The 14788-nt window shown below is 42.4% G+C and overlaps 1 protein-coding gene across 2 annotated transcripts in view; it reads left to right on the top strand.

The window, feature by feature from the left end:
- The first annotated feature begins 12644 nt into the window (after positions 1–12644).
- Positions 12645–14788, top strand: part of MYLK3 (myosin light chain kinase 3) — a 67282-nt gene continuing 65138 nt past the window's right edge. The window contains exons 1-2 of one of the 2 annotated variants that reach the window (XM_048816949.2): positions 12645–12751; positions 13003–13119. In XM_048816949.2, coding sequence (XP_048672906.1) covers positions 13072–13119 — 48 coding nt within the window. In that variant the 5' untranslated portion in view covers positions 12645–12751; positions 13003–13071. The remainder of the gene's footprint in view (positions 12752–13002; positions 13120–14788) is intronic. The other variant, XM_048816947.2, reaches the window with a different exon arrangement.

A 14788-nucleotide genomic window follows, 5' to 3' on the forward strand; every position in this document is an offset into this window, starting at 1 on the left:
GGGACCTCAGTAGGTCCAAGTCCTTCCAACCCTTCCCAGGAAGGATTGGGACACCCCTTGGACAGAAGGTCCAGTTCGTTTGTTGGGTTGGAAAGCAGGCCCTGAGTCTGTTTAAACTCAGGCTATTTATTCAAAAGTTCTTTCTTTGTCTGTTGATCTCTTGAATCCAGTTTGAACAAGTATAGGTGAGCCCCTCGGGATGATGGTGGTACTTCTCTGGAGGTGTTATAACCAGGGTGAATTTGCCTCATCACCTCATCACTGTTCTTCATTCCTGGTCATCTACCCCATAGAATTAGATACAATCCCTGGCCCACAATGATACATAAACATAATACAGTAAATCTCCCAAAAATATTGCAGGAAATTGCCATATTTGTTGCAATGGCATATTTTTTATCCCATTGTTTACACTTAAAGGTAAACCAAATGTTTATGACAGTTACTGTGCATTGAGCAGAAACTTTTAATGAACTGTCCACTCAGGAAAAAGACATGGGCATCATTGTAGTTTCAAATAACTTAGAATCCAGGAATCTGTAAGTAGTTCAAACGGTTCCTGTCAAGATGTAATACCTTGCTTTTATCCGTGCTGATTTCATCTGGCATGCTGGCCATTTTCCTAGTTTTACTAGGTGCCTCTGAAGTCCCGCATTGTCCTTTCTAGTCTAAATCTTGTATCACTTCACCATTTAACAATGCTGCTTTTTCTTGCCTTCCTGCTTTGTTTGCTTTCTGTGACTCAGTTGTGATTCATTAAGTTTTCTGTACACTGAGTCTGAGGGTTTTAACTTCCTCACTTTTAACTTCAGGGTTTTTAGATTAACGTCCTCTTTTAAAAAACAGAACAAACAGAAAAAAAATCTCCCCTTTCCCAAGTGAGCACAACAGTACTAGCTTTTCCTACGATCCCTCCACTGAGGCTGATGGAACTTATATGGCTGGTCACTTCATATTCTCCTACTTCAGTGAATTATGCCTTTCATCACAATGAGAGGGATTCCTTTCACTAAACTAGTATACAGAATATTAAAGCAAGTTGTTTCACTCTCTCTGTGTGTGAAATTGTTCTTCCACTATTAATCCTCTGTAAGTACTTTTATTTTAGACTGTATAGGTTCCATCATTTCTCTTAAGTTTTCAAGCTATTTTAGGGCAAATTCTCCCTGCAGATCCAGTCAGCTGAATTTGACTTCAGTATTCCGCTCTCCCTACCTCTTCAGAACTCATATTAAACATCCAGGGATGATTCAAGAATATAGGGAGGGCAGAACATCAGAGATGAAAGCCAAGAGGAGGATTTTGTTTCTGTCTTACTTTGACTTGTCTACTTTGAACATGGCTTCTGACTGACTATTCCAATGACTTGTCGTTTGCTTCCATTATTTTGAAGCAGAACACATTGACTTAACTAATGTACTCCAATAATTCTTAGGCACCCCAGGAATATGCACCATATTTTGTGTCTAGCTTTATGAAATATAGATGGAGCTGACTACAATCAGTAAATAAAATAATTACCATTAGAAAAAGTCAGATTTTTTCCTGCTGCTACAAAGTGTTGCTTGTAGCAATGCTAGTAGATGTGGAACCTAAATGGAAGGTAAGCAATGTCACTCACACGAAAGGCATGGCACAGTAGTGTGTGCATTCCTTACCCCTTCCCACCTCCCAAAGATTGAAGTGGTTGGAAAAACGAGAGCTCTTATTTGAGCAAACATATTTGTGTGCAGATTTGAATTTGAAATTGTACTATCATCACTGGTTTTCTTTTCAATCTCCTTCAGCTTCTCCTGAGCTGGGAGCATTTCACCAGTTACATATTCTTCTCTGCCACCTATTCGGTGTATCCACCAGTAGGGAGAGGGCCACAATCTTCTGAGCTAGGGCTTGTGCTACTGCAGCTGATAATTAGGAACCAGAGGTGAGTGCTGTTTTCCTTGCAGAGGCCCCTTTGCTGCCTTTAGTGTCATACTCTTCTGCAATTATTTCTGTGTCTCACTTCTCCTTACCCTTCAAAGCCTTATTGTTAAATATTTTAAATTAATTTTTTGGTGTGGCTTGGCATCCTCCTTTCGTGCCTTATCCTGGAAAGTGCTGAACACTCACAACTTCTATTGAGAACAACGGCCATTCCATGTGCTCAGTGCTAGAGCTGACCCATGGATGATGATCCTATTTCATGGCAATTTGGGGGGGGGGGTTGAAATTAGTTATTGTTCTGCAGTGGAACAAAAACAAAATTTGTTGAATGTTTTTGCAAAAATGGAATTGTGTCAGTTTCTCTCTCTGGCTCAAAACCTGAGCTTTTCAATTCAGGAAGGTAAGGGTGTGCATATATGTGTGAGTGTGTAGCTGTAGCGTGGGGTTAGGACATTAGCCTGGGATGTGGGAGACCCAGGTTTTACTCCCTGCTCTGCTGCCTGGTTTTGAGAAGAGTTTTTCATACCAGATCACTGAATCAAGCAAAGCAGGGATTTGAACCTGAGCCTCCCACATCCCAGCTGTGTCTGCTTGCTTTCAACCTGCCCATTGAAAACTTCATTAAAACTGCTCTGTCTCAGTGAAAAGCTTCAGCTTTGATGAAACTGCACATTTTGGCAAAAATTCATTTTGTTGAAAACGTTCCAACTAGCTGTAATCAACACTTCCGGAAGCCGGCCCATTGTGGGAGAAAAAATTATCTAAACACATGCATTATAGTGCTTGTGAAAGGTGCCAGTTGACAGCACTAGTACACAGTTTTATTTGACCTGCAGAGCACGTACAGCATAGATGGAGAATGATAGTGTAAACTCTCTCCGTGCTTCTCCAACCCAAGGAATGAGAAGGGAGTTCATTCTCAATGCCATATAGTTCTTTGAGAGACACAAGGCAGATGAGATAATATCATTTATTGGACCAACTTAAAAGATATTACCTCACCTACCTTGTCTCTCTTATACTCTGGGGCCAAACATTTATTTCTTTGGGCTATCTTGTAACATCACTCCTTAAGATGAATGGTAATGTGCTACTGTTAGGTCCATTGCTATTTCTTATGGCCCTCGCTGCACTGTGCCAGGTTACACTAAATTGGAAGGTAACATTTTTTTAAAAGGAGTTTGGTTTTCTTAAAAGTTTAAAATTCTTGATGTGCTAAAATATGTTTTTATTATCAAGCTTTCTAAAGGGATAAGTTAGTTTTATTCTCACTGATAGCATTGTTCATGAATTACAGCTATAGCTTTCTCACAAAAGATACACTGGGTGACAGGAGAATGTAATCTGTATTGAGTAGCTGCACCATGTGTCATACTCATAATGTTAATAGTTTGTTTCTTTAACACACAAGCGGTCACTGAAATTATAACACATGAACATAAGAAACTGTTGAAAGAAAGAACAGCTGTCTATTGTACATAGTTTAGCGACAGCTGGGGCTTTCATTAAAATTACTCAGTGTCTACAGTTAAACTTCCTAAAGGAATGAAGTTTGAAATACTACGCTGTTTTTTTTAAAACCCGCTAAGCAACTTGGGCAGAATGAAAGTCAACAACTTAGAAATAAGTGAAATTAAACTGAGGGTATTTTAGTATCTTTTTAATGGAGTAAAGTGAAGATCCTGCATATATGAGTACTCTCTGTTTTCCCAGGAAACCACTCCTGATCCTTACCGGAACATACACACACTGCTGTATGTCAAACAGAAAATGAATTAAAAAATAGAATATATCATATTCAAACACTGATTATTTTGCTACATCTTGATGTGTGATTGCTATGCGATGGCTGTGTCAATTTGACTAGATGCTGGCGAGAAGGCAGCTTTTTTTTTTTCAAGCAGTTTGGCTGCCTTTCTTCCCTAACAACATCAGTTTAGGCTTGCAAATTACAGAGTGATGTTGTTGTTGCTTTTACCTCACTGATTTCTATGCTTTGGACAACAGCAGAAAAAATGCAGACATTACAGTTATGGGTGAGACAAGGAAGTTGAATTCAGATGTGAATTCAGATTAGGTTTTAGCAATGGTTCAGCTTTCAGATTCCAGACCAGTTAGGGTTTAGGTTTAGACTAGATGGTACCAAGATCTTCAGAATTAGTCTTAAGAGTTTTTAGTCTAATGAAATCAGCTCACCTGGTGTGCAGCTATATTCAAAACTGGTTTCCTGATGTAGGACCAAAACATTAGCATGTGGGCTCAGGGATTTGAATCCAGTTACCATGTCTCTGAAATTTGAAGGGGCACAGATTTAAGAGCCTGGTACCAGCCCACCTGCAATTCGAAAGGTTCCTAACATCTGTTACTGTCACCTAATGGGGGAAGACCTGTAGGTGTACACTGTCTCACTGGAGGGTCTCGTTCCCAGAGGCGAAGTCTTATACACTGTATTGCTTGCAATTGGGGCCTGATCTAACTCTTGCTGAAGTCACTTCAGACCCTTAAAGCATTTGAGGCTTGGTGCCATGTTTGAAGAATCTGCATGTTGGGGACTCTAAAGAGGATGGCAATTTCTGTTAGTGCTAATCCAAACTGTAAGTAAACAAAGCTGGTTCTTAGCAATGAGGCTATTCAAAGAAAATGGCCTTCCTTTTAGGGATCCCTCTTGCATTTTCTGGGGAGTGAGGAGTGATGGGGAAAGACGTGTCTGTAGAAGTCCCACTAGAACTCTTTCACTGCCTTAGATACCTTTGGTAGGTGCTAGAATAGATTTTGGAAATACCAGGAATACATTGCAGGGTATGTCACACACACACAACTGGGCATTAGACTTCTATTTTTTGTTACAATGAGATTGATTAGATGCTTCCTGGTTGAGAGAACTTGCTACACATGCACTACGTTGAGTTTTTGCACCTTGTCACTTCACAGTTATGGAAAACAAAGTCACAAAACTGAGGCTATGGAAACCCAGGATCACTCAGCATTAAAGATGGGGTGAATGATAAAGAAGTAATAGCTAATATGCAGGCTTTGTTCAAATGTCTATTGGTTTTCAAGTGAGGGAAGTCTATTGGATTCTTAGCAGAATTCCTGCTATGCCAAAACTGTCAGATCAGTTAACTTCTCAGAAAGTGATGAAGTTCTATTATTGTCTCCTTTATTTCTGGTGATACAGAGAGCTTTCAATATTAAAGGAGAGTCTTTACCTCAGTGGTCCCCAAACTTTTGAGAGTCGCACCCCCCTTATCCCTGTCTGCCTCCCCTGCCCCCCGAGCCAGGGTCGTGAGTGGGGCTGCATCTCTGGGGGATGGGGTGCAGACAGGGATAAGGGGGCTGAGGCTGGGGATGGGTCTAGGGCCGAGAGCAGGGCATGGCCAGGGCCAAGGCTGGGGTGGGAGTGGAACCGCAGCCAGGTTGTGGTGGGGGCTGGCAGCCAAGCCCTCCGTCAGGTGCAGCTCCACTCCAGCCTTGTGCTCAGCCTTGGCCCTGGGCTGGGAGTGGAGCCACACATAGGCTGGGGCTGAAGCCAGGAGTCAGGGATGCAGCTGGGGGCGGGGAGGGGCTGAGTAGCACTCCCTCCCCGGGTTATGCCGCAGCCCCCCCGGATGTTCCTCCATGCCCCCTTAAGGGGGCGTTCCCCACACTTTGGGACCTCTAATTTACCTAGAGAAGCAAGTGCCCACTTTCTGGATGTGGCATTTTAGACATGAGAAGATATGTTAGATTTCTTTACATCTGAATTCTCCTGTGTTGGTGCCCCAAGGAGCTGTTGTTTATCCAGAAAAGCCGCTTGTGATTTTTTGGATGGGACTAACCTTAGTTTCTTTACTTTGATCAAGCCAGTTTATTGATTTCAAATTAGTCTCCCACTGGGCCCTGGGGTAGATTTTTGGTTGCATCTACTAACTGCATCTTCCCTTCTTAAAGCTGTCATTAAGCCCCTTTTTGGCTGACTTTGTGTAATGGACTTAATCTGTGCCAGGATTGTTCGAGGGTCTGAGCCTGTAGTTTTACTCAGGGTGAATGCTAATCTGTTGAAAACTAGTTTAAAAAAAAATTGACGAAAATTGGCAGGGAAATATATTTTCTGGTTTGTCAGGGGGGCCTTACACATAGACGAGTTAACTTTTTAATTTTTCAAAGAGTACATTGAAACGTAACCCTGTAACTGTATTTTTTTTAGTGATATGACCTTACAGTTTAAATAGATAGAAGTATCTAAAATTGGTAGCTAGGAAGCGATGATGGAGAGTTTGGTTGGAAGGTGAAAATTAGGGGAAATGTAGTAAACATAACTTAAGATAAATATTCAGGGATATGTTAATCCACAGAAATGCTCAGTAGCAGTCCTGATATGGAAGAAGTGTGTCCCAGAGGGTGCAGGATTATCCAGAAGTTTGATCACTAGCCAATGTATTTGTCTGTCATTGTCGCTCCCATTTGTTTTACAAAGATCTAAAAGGCATCCTATCCAAAATGTTTAGCTTACATGTCTTGGCACCGGCCAGATTATGAAGCTGGCAACTTGTGTTGTATTGCTTACAACATTCACTGTGCTATCTACCAGCTAGAGAGAGACTCTGTTACTTAGTAACAGGGATGTTCGCATTCACACACAGCTGATGAATGTGCAGCTAAATGTAGTTCAGTGAAGGTTAAGGAAGTACAAGTTATACCCAGACTTCAGAACAGGAAACACATATTTTAATATCAATATTGGTTATTATGTTCAGTAGTCATGATTTCAAAACAGGTGGCAGTTACACACTGGAGAATGTGGCGTGTGAAATTGTTAGTTTCCAGTAACTTTATTGGATGTGTGAAATTTGATATGAGAGAACTTTGCAGAAAAAAAATCCAATTTTAAAAATATCAAAAGTAAAAATACACAGTAAATGGAAAGGATGAGGGGAAATATTTCATTTTGAACATCTGAGATCACTTAAACATGTTGGTTTCCAAATTACCTTGAAAATTTAGAATTTGGGAAAAATCACAAAAATGGGGCACTGAGCATATATCTGGAGTGATTAATGGAAGTATGAGGTATAATACAAATTTGTTTTTCCTAAGGTGAAATTATTACCTTCTGCTATTTGTCATGTTCCAACCACCTTTCTCTCCATGCTTACTTTCTTCCTATTTCTAGTTGTTCATTTTCTTTGTTGTTGTTCAATGATTAGTTTCAGGGTTTCTTTGCATGAGTTTATGGTATTTTTAAGGCGATGTTAGTGGTTTCTTCTCAGTTCTGTTTTTATGACTACAGCAACTCTTAAGGCAAACACTTTGACTTAAAGGGCCATGGAGAGATTAAAACTGTGTAACAGCTTACTGAGATATCTTTGTGTCTAAGGAAAATGAGTAATTTTTAGGGTTTAATTGGTCAGTTCTCATTGTTAGCCAGCATGACTTGCTGTGGAATTTGCTTATGTAGCAAGGGCCTCAGGGGAACTGGGGTTGGAGGGAGAGGACACAAAGGGAGAGCTGTGTGGGGGATGAATGAGAGCTGGGGAGAGGAGGGAACCAGACAGTAGTCAGAAACTTGGGGATGCAAGGTGAGATCAAGGATGTATTGATATGGAGAGCTGAGGGAATCAGTCTGGGGTTATAAGAGGTGATTTGGGGAAGGTAGACACCAGAGCTAGGGTGAACTGGCAGTGGGGAGGCAGAGGATGGGATAACAGGAGAATTTAAGGGGGAAGAGATGGGAAGGAGACTGAGACAAGTGGGGATTTTGGGTTGGGTAGAGTAGAGGGGGGCCATCTTGTGTACATTTCAGAGATCTCTGTGGCAGAAGTATGTTTGGCGAGATTGGGGCAGGGGTGTCAGAAGGAACTTGGAAGGACAAACAGAAGGGGGATATTTGGGGAGAGAGGAAAGCCTGGGGGATTGGAGAAGAGATAATTAGGCTGCATTCAGGGAGGGCAGGATAAAATGGGTTGGAAGGAGGGGCAGGATTCTCCCCTGTAGAATGGGCAGCAGTTCCTTCCCCAAACCCTGTGTGAGCTGAGTGAGACACAGGCCATCTGGATGGAGATGCTATTTCTTCCTGATGCCTCTGGGGTTCCCCCGTTTGCTGGCTCCCAGGCAATGAACTGCCTAGGCGTCCCCTGGTACTGTTATCTTTTGGGCATCCTCTGCCCCAAAAGGGGATTTTCCCTGTGTGGAGATGGCTACAGAGAAGTTAATGCATCTTCAGCATCTCACAGGTTGTTAGGATGACCATGCACCCACCAGTAGGGGGGCTCAGAAGTGCTCATCTTAATTAAAATAGATCCTCAAATAATTCTCACAGTTTATTCAGAGTGAGGAACCACATCTTACTAGGAAGCTTTCCAAGGGCTAGACTGAACAAAGTTAGTGATGTTCTCCTTTGACTAGATATCCAGCAGCCCTACAGTACCAAAATCAATTTCACACTACCCCCAGCCATAACATTGGGTATCATACCTTCTCCTATAGCCCACTTAGCAAACTAAATTAGTTAACACCTCCCGCTGTGGATGCAGAGCCAGGAAAATGAAATGTCACCTCTTCTACTGCCTTGATCCATTCTGAGGAGATGTGATTTCTCATTTCAGCTGTCCAGCCCTAGAATAATCCCAACAGCAATTGTGCGGGTGCTAGATTGGTGAGGAGGCTGTAATGTGACAGGAAAGACAGCCAGCTTTCCTCATTAGTGTCTCCCAACAGAACATCTTCTCACTAATTTAAATACCGTGGAACTGGAAGTCAAGGATGTGAGAGTGTGTGTGTGCTACTGAACACCTAGTATGTATGCCTCCGTATTCCAGCTCCAAATGTAAAGAGATTAATGAAGCTAATTCCACCTATACGTACAGCATTCCACAAGCTTCGACATTTCACATGTACTTCTGTGCATCTCATTCACAGAAACCACAGCTTCTGTGGTCGATTGACCATTTGAGTTAGAGGAACTCATTACCAAGTGTACTGCTGTGGCTGCTGTTGTTCTGTCTAGAGTCATAGAAGAAGATTGTGTTCATGAAATGTGTACCTAATGCGGAACAGGGTAGACCAAGCGAGAGCTGAGAGCCTGAGAAAATCTATTATACAACATCAATGACAGCCAATTAATTTCCCTTTCTTCTTTCCCATCATTGGAAAAACCTGTTACAAGACCAAGAAGAGCTGCTGTAGTATATGAGCTAAAGTATTACCACATGTGAGAAGGTCAGTGTCCACACTTTCACTGTGGGGCATTTTGTTTTATTTTTGGAGTATCACAGATTTTGTTTAATTTCAGGTGTTTACAGAGTCAAGTGAAGTTTACACAGCTTGTGACATTCCCCATTCAAAAATAACCAGCTATTGAATAACTTGTTCCGGTTACGAGCATTACAGGAAACAACATACTTCACCACATCCACACTAGTGACTGTCCATGTCCATGCATGTGGTTGTACCATAACCCCCCATTATCCAAACCTAAACCCCAGAGGCCTGTGTCTGGAGGCAAGTAAAGGGTGAGTTAGCTAGAACGCCTGAGGGGTGTAGGTAAGTACACGCCTTAGGCTGTGGCCAGTTTGCAGTGTGAATGGGGGTAAGGGACGTGTGCGGGGTCTCAGGTTTCAATAGTCCTCTACCCCCATTCCCTGAACCCTTTCAACTAACCCTTACCTAATCTATAAAGGTCTCTGCCCCTTTTCACTGATAGTAGTGTGCTGTGCTGACTACATCACAACAGCTTTCCGCTGCACTCTTTACAGCTCAGTACAGGTGACAATGGATCCAGCTCTGAAAGCAGCTGCCTGACCTGCCTATTGTACCTGGGTGCTGATCAATGTGTGGTCAGAGTACACTGTGCTCCATGATTTCACCTGCAGCGGCAGGAACATTCATGTCTGCCAGGAAATTTCACAGTGGCTGGAGCAGGTGGATGTTCAGCGGACTCCAGCCCAGAGCTGGGAAGGCATAAAGCACTTAAGGCTCCTGTACAGGAGCTGAAAAGACTCCAACAGTTTCTCGAGGAGGGCGTGTTGTAGATTGCCCTTCTGTGTGCAGCTTGACTGGGTGAAGTCAAGGGCTCCCAGTTCAGAGCCTGAAGTGGCACATGTGATCCTGCACCTCTAGCCAGAGGAGATGGTTGAAGAACCCCTCCCCTGATGAGTCTGAGGAGGGCTCCGAGCCTCAGCAGGAATCAGAGCCTGAGGCCGGTAAGAAACAATGGACTCCAGGTTCTGCAGTACAAATCCCCTTTGCTTTGTGCTTACAATCAGGCCTCTCCCATGTTGGAAGCATATTTAAAAGCAAAACAAATTACTTCCTATTGTGTTTCATTGATAAATGTAATGCGACTGGTTGGACCCATGTGCATTCTGGGATCTGTACATGATTAGGTGGCCTGCTGCTTGTATTCTGATGTCAAGGCACAGCATTTATTGTATGTGTTTTTGAACATAGCACTATTCAGAGTTTACACTTGTTGATCTAATGAAGTCATTTCTCTAAAATGGAGGAACAGCACTTGTGGAAAGGGGAAAAATATATTTTTTAAATAAAATTTTTCAGCAGCCACAAATTATGGCCTGAATTAATAAACAAACCAAGAAAACCCCTCCACCCCCTAAAATATACCTACCTGATTATTTTGACAGGTTTCAGAGTAACAGCCGTGTTAGTCTGTATTTGCAAAAAGAAAAGGAGGACTTGTGGCACCTTAGAGACTAACCAATTTATTTGAGCATGAGCTTTCGTGAGCTACAGCTCACTTCATCGGATGCATACCGTGGAAACTGCAGCAGACATTATATACACACAGAGATCATGAAACAATACCTCCTCCCACCCCACTGTCCTGCTGGTAATAGCTTATCTAAAGTGATCATCAAGTTGGGCCATTTCCAGCACAAATCCAGGTTTTCTCACCCTCCGCCCCCCACCCCCCCACACAAACTCACTCTCCTGCTGGTAATAGCCCATCCAAAGTGACAACTCTCTTCACAATGTGTATGATAATCAAGGTGGGCCATTTCCTGCACAAATCCAGGTTCTCTCACCCCCTCACCCCCCTCCGAAAACCACACACACAAACTCACTCTCCTGCTGGTAATAGCTCATCCAAAGTGACCACTCTCCCTACAATGTGCATGATAATCAAGGTGGGCCATTTCCAGCACAAATCCAGGTTCTCTCACCCCCCTCCAAAAACCACACACACAAACTCACTCTCCTGCTGGTAATAGCTTATCCAAAGTGACCACTCTCCTTACAATGTGCATGATAATCAAGGTGAGCCATTTCCAGCACAAATCCAGGCTTTCTTACCCCCCCCCCACCCCTATACACACACACAAACTCACTTTCCTGCTGGTAATAGCTCATCCAAAGTGACCACTCTCCCTACAATGTGCATGGTAATCAAGGTGAGCCATTTCCAGCACAAATCCAGGCTCTCTCACCCCCCCCCCACTTTTTTTTTTTTCCCCAGGGACACACACACAAACTCACTCTCCTGCTGGCAATAGCTCATCCAGCAGGAGAGTGAGTTTGTGTGTGTGTGTGTGTGTGTGTGTGTCCAGGGGGAAAAAAAAGGGGGGGGGGTGAGAGAGCCTGGATTTGTGCTGGAAATGGCTCACCTTGATTACCATGCACATTGTAGGGAGAGTGGTCACTTTGGATAAGCTATCACCAGCAGGAGAGTGAGTTTGTGTGTGTGGTTTTTGGAGGGGGGTGAGAGAACCTGGATTTGTGCAGGAAATGGCCCACCTTGATTATCATACACATTGTGAAGAGAGTTGTCACTTTGGATGGGCTATTACCAGCAGGAGAGTGAGTTTGTGTGTGTGTGGGGGGGGGCGGAGGGTGAGAAAACCTGGATTTGTGCTGGAAATGGCCCAACTTGATGATCACTTTAGATAAACTATTACCAGCAGGACAGTGGGGTGGGAGGAGGTATTGTTTCATGATCTCTGTGTGTATATAATGTCTGCTGCAGTTTCCACGGTATGCATCCGATGAAGTGAGCTGTAGCTCACGAAAGCTCATGCTCAAATAAATTGGTTAGTCTCTAAGGTGCCACAAGTCCTCCTTTTCTACCTGATTATATTTGTGTTTCTGTCATAGAGTGGAGAACTAGATTCGTGCAGTGGCATAATATCTGGCCTTACACCTCCCCATTCACATCTGTTTCCCTGGGCTGCCCTGATCTCACTTGCCTTTAATCCTCTGCCTGCTGCTGTGAGGATTGCTCCCATGGAGTAGGGCTGTGTGCCATTTGGTGGTACAGAACTGCCGCCTGGTTTCCCCAATTCTGCCCTCTATCCTCGCTCAGTGAAATTGCACCAGGTCTGCTTCCAGAAGCCTCTCCCTGACCATAAGGGCTGGAATTGCTTTGTAAAGTCTGCTTTGCATGTATAATTAGCTGCAAATGTTTGACGGGAGCAAGATGTGAAAATATGGCCTTTATGATGCTTTTAATCTGCTTTTATGGCTTGCAGTTAATTTTTTAAAGTGTTTGCTAGCTGGATGGGCTTTCCCTAATTTACTCAGCTGTAGACATAATGCCCACCGATTTTGGCATACAGAGCACTGGCAGAGTAATTCAAGAATGAGAAAACTGCCAACAATTATAACTATTCATAGTCTACAGGGCAAATTCATCCCTGGTGTAAAGTTGCATGAGCTAATAGTTACCTCAGGGAGGAATCTGTCCCGGTATCAGTTACTTAAATAGAAGCAGTCCCACTGAAGCTGTTATTGCTAATGTGTTTCCTTTGTGAAGCAAATAGTGAGAGCAGGATACTGAAGGTTTAACAATGGAATAAAATGTGAGAGTCTTATGGCCTCAGGGAAGATTTCTTATGTAAGGGGATCCACAGTGTAAAATAAATATTAATTAGGTGGGGAGGCTTTCAGACCTGACCTTTAACATTAATCCATTCTGAGTGAAGCAGCTATAGAAATATGCTCACTCATAGTGAGACTCTGACATCCAGGAATCACTTGTTCTTAGAGGATGTCTCATCTGCAAAAACTTTTCAGAAACCCTTGAGTACTTGCTCTGATCAGATACTGATTCTCTCTCTCTCTCTCTCTCTCTTTTTTTTTTTTAAGTTTTCTCATACACAGTGATTTGTTGCATCCATCTGAGTGTCCTTGTGTCTGTCCTGGGAACGCTGCTATATGCTGATATCCAGTTCTAGTCTGTGTGGATGGAAGCGGAATGAAAGGGTAAGTGTTGGTAGAATTTGGAAGCTGAGTTTGAGTTTGATATGGGCTTCAGAAAATTTAAATCAGAGCTTGAGTTTTTGGGCAGGGAGTGCTAACCTTCCTATGGTCTGTATCCTGAATTGTGGGAGAGAACATGGGCAAAAGAACTGAAGCTTCTTCTTGTATATTTCTTTGCAAGCAAGTTACGTCACGTCTGCTCTGAACTACACATAGTTGAAACCTGCTGTAGATAAAGAACGATAATAGATGATAAATTCCTTGAGGCAGGGACCATAGCTCCCACTCAGTCTATAGAGCATTGAGCACATTGTCAGCACTTGGTAAGGGCCTGATCCTGGGAGGTGAGGGAAGTCACCTACAAGGACTGAATTCTCCCTCATTTCTCGTTGACTTTAGTGGGAGTTGCTTGCTAAGCACCTCACAGCATCTGGTTCTAAAAAACCCAAACCTCTTAATCTACTTTTTTGTCCTGTATTAATCTTCACTCTGCATATCGTAACCCTGTTGATCAATGTCCGCATACTTCAGTGACTAATGGAAATATCAGATATCTTGTATGAAAGAAAGAAACTTCAGTTTAAGGATAGCAGACTCTATGTGCGTCTCTGAAAGGTGAAGGCCATATTTTGTTTTAGAGCAGTAACTTGATTTTTCTGTGTCACTTTTGTTTTCATATTTCACACAGTAGCAGGAATTTGTAAGCAACTTGTCAAGGTTTCAGTCCCCTGTCATTTTTATAATAGCTTTGCATTTATTCTAGACATACTGTCTGGCTGCACATTGAATATTACATTTAAAATGGGGCTTTTTGTAATTAACTCTTAGAATATCTACATATGAATGCTGAGGACTAAATTCCGCTCTCATTTACACTGGTGTAAATCCAGACAAATTAGTCTGGATTTATATGGGTGCATTTGAGAGGAAAATATGGCCTTATGTCTGTTATTCTGTTTGCTGATCTAGTACAACAAACTGGATCATTTGATTTTCTTCTGTTGCAAACTGAATGTCATTGTTATATGACAGGTTTCAGAGTAACAGCCGTGTTAGTCTGTATTCGCAAAAAGAAAAGGAGTACTTGTGGCACCTTAGAGACTAACCAATTTATTTGAGCATGAGCTGTAGCTCACGAAAGCTCATGCTCAAATAAATTGGTTAGTCTCTAAGGTGCCACAAGTACTCCTTTTCTTATTGTTATATGACCGCTTTTGTTAGTTGCTTTTAGCATCTTTGTGTAAAGTATCCAACAGTCTGAACTACAGGAGCCAAATAGAAGGTAAAAAGTAAGCTTCATGTTCAGTCTTTACAAATGTTAAAAAGGAGAGAGTGGAAAAGCTGGTGGATCTGAGCATCATAATTATATTCTTAATTATTAATAATACTGCAGTAAAGTATCATTTTACGCTACCCTTCTGTATTTAGATCCGATAATGGAAGGTTGCAGGCTGAACATTGCTTGTTCCAGTCTCTCTGCCAAATTTCCTAACGGATTCTCTTTGTCGTGCAAGCTTGCCCAGTTGGCTTGATGCTTACATGCTTTTGGTGCCACATTAAGTAATATAATATCTTTGTAAAATACAAAACAACAGTGCAATTGTTTGTACCCTCTCAAAATTAGCTGCATTTTAATTTTCATTGTGTATCATTTGTGACACTATAAAACACA

The sequence above is a fragment of the Caretta caretta genome, chromosome 12 (genome assembly GCF_965140235.1).
Source record: "Caretta caretta isolate rCarCar2 chromosome 12, rCarCar1.hap1, whole genome shotgun sequence".
Lineage (NCBI taxonomy): Eukaryota > Metazoa > Chordata > Testudines > Cheloniidae > Caretta > Caretta caretta.